The 13,215-nt window shown below is 41.0% G+C and overlaps 1 protein-coding gene across 1 annotated transcript; it reads left to right on the forward strand.

Annotated features, from left to right (window-relative positions):
- Nucleotides 1–530: 530 nt before the first annotated feature.
- LOC129829927 (zinc transporter ZIP10-like) lies at nucleotides 531–13,198 on the forward strand. Its single transcript, XM_055891949.1, has 10 exons — nucleotides 531–684; nucleotides 888–1,082; nucleotides 3,346–3,599; nucleotides 4,476–4,665; nucleotides 4,986–5,163; nucleotides 5,385–5,554; nucleotides 5,716–5,844; nucleotides 10,019–10,313; nucleotides 10,999–11,189; nucleotides 12,305–13,198. The coding sequence occupies exons 2-10, from the start codon at nucleotides 900–902 to the stop codon at nucleotides 12,452–12,454; spliced, it is 1,740 nt and encodes a 579-aa protein (XP_055747924.1). The 5' UTR covers nucleotides 531–684; nucleotides 888–899; the 3' UTR covers nucleotides 12,455–13,198.
- The last annotated feature ends 17 nt before the right edge of the window (nucleotides 13,199–13,215 follow it).

Genomic DNA, 13,215 nt, shown 5'->3' on the forward strand with positions numbered 1-13,215 from the left:
TAATGTATTCTTCAACATTTAAAGGGGCAATCTGTGGTTGAAACAATAAGAAAAGGGTCACCCCACCTCTGTTTTGGTAAAAAGCTGAGGGGCGGGCCTAGAGACATGTAACCACTCTCAAATTCATAGACGGAGCAATGGATGCAAGGACTGCCTAGCCAATAAATCAAGGTTATAGTTCCAAGTATGTTTTAAGCCTGTGCAGTGTTTGTTTGCATGTACAATGTTTACAAACATTGGAGTAACAAGTGTAGCAACTGCAGCTTGCCCCTTTAAAGTGATAACAGTTTGCATAGGGTAGGCCTATCACAAAGGTTGAGAATTCAGCTAATTATTATTTTTTGTGGATATTCAATTCAACCCTTGTTAGATCCTCCACCTATTATTATACTGGTTGAAGGTGTTGCAGTAGCCCAGTTATTGCAACAACTCTGTTCCAGGACATGGATATTAAGAACACTTCTCACGTGCCTTGAGCAGGGCAAACCATCCTGCTGTATGGGAAACGGTAGGTCAATTGCCGTGAGCAATGCTTTGCGGCCTCCCTTATCTGTTTCATGACTCAGTTAACGAGTCGTTATAATATTAACACAGAAAAACAAAAGACAATAACCCCAGGCTCTTCACCCCTCAGATCAGCAGGGCAAGAGAAGATGTATTTCAGGACTGGGAAAAACAACCCGTGTGAGTAGCCTATAGGCATAATAAAATCTGTACGACTTTGTTGGTTCGCGGACTCTATAAATTTTGGCCATTTTGTAGCGTTTTGCTGCTTGTTACAATTTGCCAGACTAAATGATAAACAAACTGGAAGCATTAAGAAGTTATTGAGACTGTTCACGGTACGTGACTTTTGAATAAACTTGCCTCCATATTGCTTTCTGCAGTTAATTTCTAGGATGTCACCTCTACTGACGCTCGCAGTATTTGTCTGTCTGCCTCTGCTGGAGTTCGGGACAAGGGCTCGACCATCTCTCAGTGGCACAGTGGAAACGCCATCGAATACGACAGACAGGATATCAAATGGAAGCCGACAAGAGGTATCAACAGCCGAACATTTAGACGAGGCTTTTGAGGAGCAGGTGAGAATATTGTGGAAGACCGTCTATGCCATTACATTTTCTAACTTGATCATTCAGAATATTTCGAGAGTGCTCTTCTCGACGATTTGATGGCCTGATAAATCCTACCCCCTCTAACCTATGAACTTTCCTCCACATCTAAATGTGATGAGTTTACGGCATATTTCAGAGACAAGATAACCAACATTAGGCTTAGTATCAGACTTGATTATAAGTTTGATTTGTGCCCCAGCCTGCCAGGTAAAGGCACTATGGATTTATTTTTCCTGGTTGACACAGACATGCTCAGGAAAGTAATTTCACTCTTATACTTGCCTTCTCGATCCAAGTCCCCCCTTTTTCAAAACAGTTTTTAATTGCATATCTGAAGAAGTGAAAGCTATTGTTAATCACTCCCTGTTCACAGGCACTTTCCCCACTGCACAAAACTTATGGTGAAATGCCTTCTGAAGAAAAGTATTCTAGATTCTTCAGCTTTTAGAAATTTTCAGCCAATCTCCAACCTTCCATTCGTCAGCAAAATTCGTGATAAATTGATTTTCAAACAGTTAAGTGATTATTATTATTTTTTAAATGCCAACTATTTAAAAAAATCCAATCTGGTTTTCGTGCCCACCACAACACAGAAACAGTGGTAAATGATCTTAGAGCCAACACAGATGCCAAACAGCTCTCTGTCCTTGTACTCTTGGATTTAAATGCTGCATTCAACACTGTTGAACATGATGCCCTTCTGGAGAGGTGGGTTAGCCAATTTCTAATTTGGTTTAGGACCTATTTAACTGGTTGAGAGTTTGTCACCCTTCGTGAACATATCTCAGAGAAAATACATATCACGTTCCACAATGTTAGATTTTTGGTCCGGTGCTGTTCAGTTTATATGTTACCCTTTGACAGCGTTATTAGAAAGCACAACATAGATTTTCACTGCTACGCAGATGATACACAACTTTACATTTCTGCATCACCAGAGGATTTTAGCTCAATAATTTAGACTGTGTTAGTGATTTAAATACTTGGATGGCTCACAATTTCCTCCAGCTAAATCAAGACAAGACAGAGGTACTTACTGTTGGAGCCAAAGCACAGAGAGATAATCTGGCCTCACATTTTAATTCAAGGCGATAAAGATAAAACCCCAAGTAAAAAACCTAGGTGTTGTTTTAGATTCTGAACTAAACTTCGAATCACACATTAGGAATTTGACCAAAATAGCTTTTTAACATCTGAGGAACATTGTCAAGTGGCGGCTGTTTCTTTCTCAGGCTGTTACAGAGACTCAATGCTATTATTACAAGCAGGCTTGACTACTGTAATGCTCTCTTGTCTGGTCTACCCAAGAAAGTCATTGGTCAACTGCAAAACATACAGAATGCTGCAGCACGGGTACTGACCAAGACCAGACAGAGAGCACACATTACACCGGTTTTAAGGTCTCTGCACTGGCTGCCTGTGAGTTTTTGAGATGATTCTATTGGTTTTTAAATCAATCTACGTTTGTGCACCCCAATACATGTCAGACATGCTTTTAAGTTATGTACCCAGTAGGTCCCTCAGGTCCTCTGGCACTGGCCTTTTAACTATCCCAAAGCCTAGGACCAAGAGGCATGGAGAGGCAGCCTTTAGTTACTATGCCCCCAGCCTCTGGAATAGCTTGCCAGGGAACCTGAGGGGGGCCGAAACTGTGGACATATTTGAGAGTGGGTGCTTTTTAGTCGTTTAGGTTGTCACGTTTGTTTTTTTTATCTTATGTTTGTTGTTTAGTAAATATTTTAGCTTTTATTTTAGCTTTTATTTTCATAACTTTTTTCCTGTGAAGCACATCGCATGGCATTCCATGTCAAATGTGCTGTATAAATAAAGCTTGATTATTATATTCTCCAGGCATCTCAAATATATCTGAATTTGGCCTCAATATATCAGTGATACAACTTAATTTCACAGCGACATTATGGAAGTCATAGTTGATAAGGTTACAGCTTAAACTTTCAGGAGAGACACTGATGTCAACAAGACACTAAACCTAAATTGCATCGGTAAGAAGGGGTTCCACTAAATTGCATCAGATGAAAATTAGCCGGCTGGCTAAAACTGTCACTTTTACAGTAATATTCATTAATGTGCGCTATACCTGTAAAACAAATTTGAATAAAGTAAAAATATAAAGTTGCCTAGCTATTATAAGTCTCATAATGGCAGTGTTTTAACACTAATGATTATCCTTCTTGCTGACAATTTACTCTTGTCAATACCTTTTTTCCAGGTCTACTACTTGCACCGTCTGTTCCATCAGTATGGAGACAACGGGACCTTATCCTATAAGGGCCTTCAGATGTTACTGGGCAGCCTGGGACTAGGGCAGGTCAGTGTGTTGGAGATCAGCCACCAAGGGTTGAGGCACAACCATAACACTCTGACACCCCCTCACCCACAATCTCATGACCATGAAGATCAGGAAACGGACACCCCCAGTCCTAGTAGGCCTATTCAACCACCCCCCTCTGTAAAAGCATCCAGGTGAGATACAGATATTGCAACTGATTTGATTCCATGATTGTTAGAGATGTGCGATATACAGGGACTTCAGAAAGTATTCACACCCCTTGACTTTTTCCACATTTAAAATTGATTACATTTGATTTTTTTTTTTTGTCAATGGCCTACATACTGTACAATGCCCCATAATGTCAAAGTGGATTTATTTTTTATTTTTTACTAATTAATAAAAAATGAAAGCTGAAATGTCTTGAGTCAATAAGTATTCAACCCCTGTGTTGTGGCAAGCCTAAATAAGTTCAGGAGTAAAACATTTGCTGAACGAGACACTTAAGTTGCACGGACTCGGTTGGGCAAAAATATTATTTGACATGATTTTTGTACCCCACACATACAATTATCTGTAAGGTCCCTCAGTCGAGCAGTGAAATGAGAACTTGTTCTCAACTAGCCTACCTGGTGAAATAAACATTTCAACACAGATTCAAACACAAAGACCAGGGTGGTTTTCCAATGCCTCAAAGAAGGGCACCTATTGCTAGATGGGTAAAAAACTGACTTTGAATATCCCTTTGAGCATGGTGAAGTTATTAATTACACTTTGGATGGTGTGACAATACACCCAGTCTCTATAAGATACAGGTGACCTTCCTAACTCAGTTTCCGGAGAGGAAGGAAATCGCTCAGGGATTTCACCATATGGTGACTTTAAAACGGTTACAGAGTTTAATCCATGGATCACCATGGATCAAGAGGTGTGAATACTTTCTGAAGGCACTGTATGTAGCCACTTTTGAAGTACTGAGGTTTTGGCATTCTAGTGTTCATTAAGCTATGAACAGTTACACAATGACACCTGAATAAACTGTACAGCCTCTTCTCAACCCCCTCTGAAAGAACCCCACAGCCTGGGATATCAGGGCCTGCTGGATCTGGGTCTGAAGAGGGCAGCGCATTATCCTCTGATCATGTGATTAAGGAAGAAATTATTCTATGGTCATCCCCTATAGCACACTCTATTCCTGTCCAAGGAATGTTTGACTCCCTTGTGTCAAATCACCCCACTACGAGACATCTTCATGGGAACGTGAGTAGTCAATAAAAAAAACGTTGATCTGGCTAATGTTTTGTGCCAAATGCACAAAGTTAACAACTGAATTCTGCTTACTGTTCTTGGCTAAATGTCATCCTCTCAGGTGATGTTTTTTATTAAAAATTGTTAAGATAAGGAGGAAGTTAAAGGAAAAGGGTGTTCTGTAGTACATGCCTGGCCAATGAATGTTTTGGGTCCCTTTTGTCAAAAGAAACCCCTCTTAGAGTTAATGAGAAAATCCACTATCAAAACATTCTCCATACATAAACAGTTTCTGTGGACAGTGATGCCTTTTAACCCTTTCCTTTTCACAGTGTCTGAACGTTACTCAGCTGTTGTGGAATTTCGGTCTGGAAAAGGCATCCCACATCACTCCTGCCCACTTCACCCTCCTGTGCCCAGCTCTGCTGTACCAGATTGAGAGTGGCGTGTGTCTACGCCACCCAGAAACTCATGGTGCGGAGTCAGAAAGGAGTGTGACTTTCCTCAAAGGTGCATTTAATGAAACTACCAGCTGTGACAGGAAATGATTGATCGATATAGTATGTTTTAAAACTCAATGCATCCCTTTAAGTTGGAGCAAAGGGGCATAACTTTACATTAATGACACACCTAGACTTAACATAACACTGGAAACTACAATACCCTATTGACCAAGCAGAATGAATACAACATCTAAATTAATACAATACAATATATTGTTTGTTTTGCAGCTCTGGGATGGAGCTCCTTGGCACTGGTTGTGATCAGCCTGCCGTCTCTGCTGGCTCTGAGCCTGGTACCCCTCCTGCCACCCGCCCGCCTCCATTCCTTCCTCTGCCCAATGACAGCCCTGGCTGTGGGTACGCTGTGTGGAGATGCCTTGCTGCATCTCCTGCCTCACGTAAGTACCCATCCAAACTGTCAAACACTAAATAAATACCAGTGCTGCTGTCTCTGTTTAGTCATGGAGGGTGAAGTTGTAAAATCTATTGGTAAATGTTGTAAGGTAAAAACCTGTTGTTGATAGTGAAAACTGTGTCTTGTTGTATCTGTGTCCTGCAGGCTAAGACTGTGCCACACTCAAACCACTCTGAAGAACAGGACTCTATTCTGAAGGGCCTTTGCGTGCTGGGAGGTTGCTACGTCCTTTTCATCTTTGAGAGCCTTCTAGGACTGAGGACCCATCACAAGGTTAGCTGGATTAAGATGATAAAGGGGCAAGTTTAATGCTGTTGTCACTGTTTTATAATACACTGTGCAAAAATATAAATGCAACAATTTTAAAGATTTTGCTGAGTTAGTCAATTGAAATAAATTCATTAGGCCCTAATCTATGGATGGGTGGGCCTGGGAGGGCGTAGGACCACCCACTTTGGAGCCAGGCTGACCCACTGAGGAGCTAGGCCCAGCTGGTGCCTAGCCAAACTCGGCTAAGTGAACCGAACGAATGTGCTCGCATATCCCCTTTAAAAGAAATTAGCTAGAAAAACTAGAAAAGCGCCAATAGTATTGTTTGTCCATCTTGAGATGCCGTAGCCAGTATACACTTCCTCATAAATCATAATTAATCTAAGATAAGAAATCTGTCATTCATTTTTACGTTTTTGCAGAGATCTTAGTTGCGCAATTTTTTTATCTAACCAAGATGTTGTGCAGTATTTTTGCAGTGTTTTTGCAGTGTTGTGCAGTAAAACAAATTGCATTAAAACTTGCCGTCTGTTGTTGAACGACAACAAACACTTAATTGAAGAATCCCTACTGTTGACCAATCCCTGACGAAGGGGTGTAGACTTCGGCTTCTGAACTTCGGCTTGCCTCGAATGTTTTTGTGAGCCCCCAAAAAACCTGCCGAAGACCAAAACAAACAAACACGTCACAAAATGTCATAATATATTCCCAAATGTTTCGGATGGGAAGCATGAGGACGCCTTTAGGGCCTATTCTCACTGAGATATGAAGACATCTGAGGAGCAGGGGTGGCAAAAGAGAATTCTACTTTTTAATTCACATGACATCCTTGCCTAACATTTTGTTGTAGCTGGCCATATTACATCCTTGCCTAGCATTTTGTTGTAGCTGGCCATATTACATCCTTGCCTAACATTTTGTTGTAGCTGGCCATATTACATCCTTGCCTAACATTTTGTTGTAGCTGGCCACATGACATTCTTGGTCCGCAGCTCAAATTGACCTTAAATATTACAGTGGCCAGTAAGCACAAACTATTCAACAATGATAGAAACGTTTCTTCTAAAACACAATACATTATTGAATAATGCAACCAAACCATATTATACTCTTGAATAATGCAACAATTTACAAGCATGTATCTGCAGACAATTTGTGTTTATTTTCTCGTCTGTAGGCTTCACTCATTAAATGTTACCTTCAAGACAAAAGCACAGAGTTGCTATAACAGCACCTTTCATTAAGTGACATTAGCCTATCGGGGAAAAAATGAACAATTAAACCTCTAATACAAATATAAAGGTACATTAGGCCTACCTTACAACAAAGCAGGCTTCATCATGCAAATCATTACATGTGGTAAAAGCAAATTGCGACAAAGTGGGTATAAGTGAATTCACTGCGAGGAGCTGTTTTATATGGAAGCCCATAAACGTCATAAAATAAAATGCCTCGTGATTTGTCAACGTGCACAATTAGTCTGATCAGCAGTAGCCTACTGATAACAACCACAGCTTAGGTAGCCTATGCGATCTGATCCCATTTGGGCTTGGCCAGGAGAAAAATAATCATGTTTTTTTTATAGCCTTAGCTATGTATTTATAGCCTAAAATAGGTCAATTTTATTTGTATTCTGAGAAAATGTGAATTTGATCAAATTTGGGTTATGTTCACACTTCAGGTGGCTAGGCTACTTAAGCCTTTTTAATAAAAAAATACTGACTGGAATGAATCAATCAACACAATAGTGATGACATACTTTGAGTATCTTTTTCATTACAGATGCAACCAGCCATACAGCGAGCTCGGCACTGTTCTTTTTTTTGTCCAATCGTAGTTGTGTCTGTAAAGGGTTTAAAGTTTTCATTCTCCCTAGGGTCAGAAGTTAGACTTTTTTAAACCATATGACGTGATTAGAAAATGATCTGGTCCCATTTATAGCCCATGTGAAACTGCTTTTTTTACAGCTGATTTATTACTATGTCATACACTACAACTAGGGTCCAGAGTCGGTTAGGTTAGCCTACTACCAGATCAGGAAAAACTCTGGGCCCCAGGAAAACAATCCCCCACACCCACTCTAGGACCTGTGGTGCTTGTTTTTGATCCCCATTAGCTTTTGCAGAAGCAGCAGCTACTCTTCCTGGGGTCCACACAACATGACAAGTAACAAAACACTGATACACTGAGAGAAGGAAAGTAATAAAATACAACAAAGTGTCTGTGTGCGCCACCTCTGAAATCAGCACACGATGCTACAAATGAAAAAACATATCCTATTTGTACGATCTACATTTCTGATCTTCCATAGTTTTATGTAGCTCAGTGCAACCAGCAGCTACTGCAAACATTTCAGAATATAACAGGCTGTTACTGCAATTTCAGGTAAAAATCAATAAAAAGTCTCAAATATTAGGAAAATGTCTACATTTCAGCTGTTTCAAAAACATTGCTCTACTGTTTACATTTATACTGTAAGAGTGTTGGTTCAACGAGACAATTGTTTACACTTCCCTGCTTCAAGGGGGCAACTGTCAGGCGAGTGTTGTGCACTACGTCGACACGTAGCAAGTTCACATTTTAATGTGTAGCCGACGGTATTTTTACAAAAAGTGTTGTAAGTGTGAAGAGTTTCTATATTGTCTTTGTTAGGAAGCAGGGTGGATTGTTTGGTCTGGTAGTTTAGTTTATTAATTCGACCATTTAAAAAAAACAAGCACACAACTTAAAAGCCATACATGCACATTAATAAAATCATTGATAACACACAAAGTCTGGGACTTATTTCCATTGTGGTCCTCTTGAGACGAGATCCAACACAGTATGGCAGTGAAATAATAAAACAAACATAGAAGAACATCTCATCGCAGTTACATCATAGGGGTTATTCATATGGGCACAGAAGACAAACATATTTTTACTTTATTTTTAAAGCTGCCAAGAGAGGATGTTGTTTTTATGGGCAGAGGCAACTCATTCCATTCTGAGGCTCCAGTATACAAGAAAGTACCTTTCCCAGCATTACTCCTGAACCTGTATAAGCACACATCAGCAACACCTGATCTGGTGCTGTGATTGTGTGCATCCCTAACACGAGGAAAGTAATCACTTCAATATCTGGGCGCAGGACCATAAATACTCCTGTAAACCAAACCTAGTCTAATCTGGGATACCCTAGCCTCAACAGGCAGCCAGTTTCTGAAAGCAGCTCCTCCCTATGTGAGTACGTGGACTCACCTTTAATACTACCCTGATCAGCTTATTCTGGGCAATCTGGAGCTCCCCTTCATAAATTTAGATAAGCCCCCAAACCAGGAAGTACTAGCGTAGTCAAAATGCCATTGAATGAGGGCAGTAGCTAGCACTTTCATGGAGTCCTTATCAAGCAGCTTGGACTTTCCAGACAAAAACTTAGTCCTGGCATTAACCTTCCCTAGCACTTTATTGGCCATGCTCACACTTCCCAAGCTTCCATCAAGGATACATCCCAAGTAGCTAACAGAGGTTTAGTAGTCAGCACCTCAACCCCTAACTCCACTCTGATTTCAGACGACCTGCACAATTTAGGTCTGGATTCAAAAATAATTGCTTCTGTTTTCCCTAAGTGCAGAGATGTTTTATCTCCAAGCCATTTGCTAATGTTAGTAAGCTCTGTGCTAAGCATAATCCAACGTAATTTTACTTTTGTGAGACACCAGAAGTGTAGAGTCATCCGCATAAAGAAAAAGATGGCAAGAACAAGCATCTTTCATATCATTAATATACAATAAAAACAGCAGAGGCCCAAGCATGCTCCCCTGCAGAACACCACAAATCATTGGTTTTGCCTGAGACAGTGAGCCATTAACCTATACTACTTGCTCCCTTCCTGATAAATATGACTTTACCCAGCCTAGAGGGATACTGCTTAACCCCAGTGCCTCCAGTTTGGAGATTAGGAAGCAGTGGTTAACTGTATCAAAGGCCTTCTGTAGGTCAAGCAGTACCATTCCACACAGATTTCCCTCATCAGTCTCTTTCCTGATGAAGTCAGTCAAGTAAAGTAGACATGAATCAGTGGAGTATGTTTTTCAAAAACCCGACTGAAAATCATACATTAGACCCATTTTAGTATTCAGTTGTGAATGTTTCACTCATATGGATTTTTTTTTTTTAAAGCTCTTTCTTTTGTCATCAGAAGGCTAAGAGGAAGGAGCAGAACACCAGTATAGAGCTGTATCCAGAGAGGGAGCTTACTGCTCTGCAGAGTGAGACACAATCCTCTGAGCACGGTCATGGTCACGGCCATTCACATGGCCCATCTTCCAAGGAGGAAGCTGGGATAGGAAGCTTGGTGTGGATGGTGGTTATGGGAGACGGGATCCACAACCTTACTGACGGTCTGGCAATTGGTGCAGCTTTTTCTCAGAGTCTGGCTGGAGGTCTCAGCACCACGATAGCAGTGTTCTGTCATGAGCTTCCTCACGAACTAGGTATACAAGAGAACCTTCCCTTTCAACTGAGTGTACAAAACATTAACAGCTTCTCTCTCCATGACAGACTGACCTGGTGAATCCAGGTTAAAGATATGATCACGTGTTAAATCCACTTCAAATCAGTGTAGATGAAGGGGAGGAGACATGTTAAAGAAGGATTTTTAAGCCTTGAGACAATTGAGACATAGATTGTGTTTGTGTGCCATTTGAGGGTGAATGGGCAAGACAAAAGATTGAAATGCCTTTGAACAAGTTATAGTAGTAGGTGCCAGGCTGACCAGTTTGCGTGTGTCAAGAACTGCAACACTGCTGGGTTTTTCACTCAACAGTTTCCCGTGTGTATCAAGAATGTTCCACCACCCAAAGGACATCTAGTCAACTTAACCACTGTGGGAAGCGTTGGAGTCAACATGGGCCAGAATCCCTGTGGAACGCTTTTGACAGATAACCTTGTAGATTCCATGCGCCGCTGATTTGAGGCTGTTCTGAGGATGAAAAGAGGAAGATGCAACTCAATATTAGGTTTGGTGTTCTTAATGTTTTGTACACTCAGTGTATGTACTGTAGGCTACAGACAAAGGTACAACGCATCATAAAATCCATGTTAAAATGTTCAGGTATACCTCTGCTCTAATGTTCCATGGAGTATACGGTTCATTCAATGTGTTGACTGTCTGTGTAGGTGACCTGGCAGTGCTGCTAGGAGCAGGGTGGCCTGTTCGCCGACTAGTTCTCTTCAGTGCTGTTTCAGCCTTGCTGGGCTTCGTGGGACTGCTGACTGGCTCTGTCCTGGGCCACCAGTCTGCTCAGATCTCCCCCTGGATCCTCACCCTCACCGCTGGGGTCTTCCTCTACGTGGCCCTTGCTGACATGGTGAGCCACGAGAGTGGATCGATTTCCACACGTACATTTTCACAATAAACACTTTGACAACTGCTGATGTAAATAGGGCTTTATAAGTACCATTCATTTAATGATACTGCCAACCATAACCATATTGTGCTGGCTGATATCATCTTTTCACATTACACATCCACCATGCTAGAAAGGACAAACAGGCCAGGGCCTGGTTTCCTTATAGTGATGAAACTTAGGCTTATGCGTGTTTTAACAATGCATCTTTCCTACAATGGCCGACGATGTAACATATTTCCTAAAACGCCACGCAGAGAGAACGTTCGCTAAATGCGGCATTTTGTTGATCGAAAGAAAGGCAGTGCTGCTCTCGGATCAGCTTTCTCCATTCAAATCTTACCTTAGTATTGTGGAATAATTCTAATGTTATCAATGTATCAACTCCTAGAGCGATATTATCACCTATGGCTTCAAATATTGAGGTGGCTTATTCTAATGCTTACCCGACAACAGGGGTGTCAAATTCATTCCATGGAGTCCTAGTGTATGCTGGTTTTTCCTTTCAATTAAGAGCTAGACAACTAGGTGAGGGGAGTTTCTTACTAATTAGTGACCTTAATTCATCAATCAAGTACAAGGGAGGAGCGAAAACCCGCAGACACTCTGCCCTCTGAAATGAGTTTGACACGTGCCCTATAATAACGCACAAAATCAAGATTTGGCAATTTTTTTTGACAGTAGCCAAATGGCAAAATAGAACTACATTGAATGAACATGTATTTAAATGTCAGTATATAGGCCATTTCCTTTATTTATCAGTTTTCATTTGAAACATATTTTTATCCTTTGTGAATTTATCAGCGGTTAGAGACCGAGAATTAAGATGTTTATATGTTTAGTGGAGATCTGTGTATGTGACAGTTGGGAAAAAAAACTCTTGTTATTTACTGACCACTCATAGAACAGGTGTGTTAAGTGCAACTTTAGTAACAATGGTTTTGGTTAACAGCTTGGAGATTTAACCTCCTATGAAAGTTTCTAATGATGATCTTAGCCTTAAGATGCTTTTGGGGAACCGGGCCCAGCTCAGCTGTGCTCCGTGGTGTGAAAATGTCACATTCTCTCATCAATAGTTACCTGAGATGCTTCATGGTGATCCTGGCCCGATGGGACCCTGTACTCGCTTCCTGCTACAGAATCTGGGCCTGTTGGCAGGGGGAGCCATCATGTTGTGTATCGCTTTGTTTGAGGACCATATCGCCTTCAACCTGGGTGACGTCTGACTCAATGGGAAAGATATGAGTGGATCAAATTCTAAACCACCTGAGGTTCAGATGGTCATTTTAACCCACTGGATTGGCTACTCTTAATTCAAGTTCAAAACGGCCAATATCAAGACCTCAAAGTAGACTTACTTTACTACTAAAGGCCTGAAAAACGTGATTTGAGATGACCTCAATTAAGCACCAGCTTCACTTTTAGAGCACTCTGAGGCACGAGATTCCATATTTACATTTTTAGTAATTTAGCAGACGTTCTTATCCAGAGCGATTTACAGGAGCAAGTGCCTTGCTCGATGGATCAAAAACATTTTTTTTTCTCATCTAGTTGGCTTGAGGATTCGAACCATCACCCTTTCGGTTACTGGCCCAACCGCTAGGCTACCTGCTGCCCTACTGACACAATTTGATGGTTAATGTAAACAACCCGTGAGTCACTTGTCCTGCTGGGCATCACATGACCAAGAGAATGGCACTGTACTGCACACAATTTTGCTTTCTTATTACCATGTTCTATGAAACTACATTCTCTTTTAATGTAGTGTGCAACTTGTTTTTTCCTATATCATGAATGTAAAAAATCGAGTTAATTATTTCAGAATTGTTTGCATGGGTTGAACCACGCTGGCAGGAAGTGCAAAACATATGTAGACTTTCAATATCCAACATGTCCTTTGTTTAAAAAAAATCTTGAATACTGAATAACCATGTCAAATTCACAAATAAAGGTGTCCCTTTTATATCTGACCATGACTCCAGAGCAC

The sequence above is a fragment of the Salvelinus fontinalis genome, chromosome 31 (assembly GCF_029448725.1).
Source record: "Salvelinus fontinalis isolate EN_2023a chromosome 31, ASM2944872v1, whole genome shotgun sequence".
NCBI lineage: Eukaryota > Metazoa > Chordata > Actinopteri > Salmoniformes > Salmonidae > Salvelinus > Salvelinus fontinalis.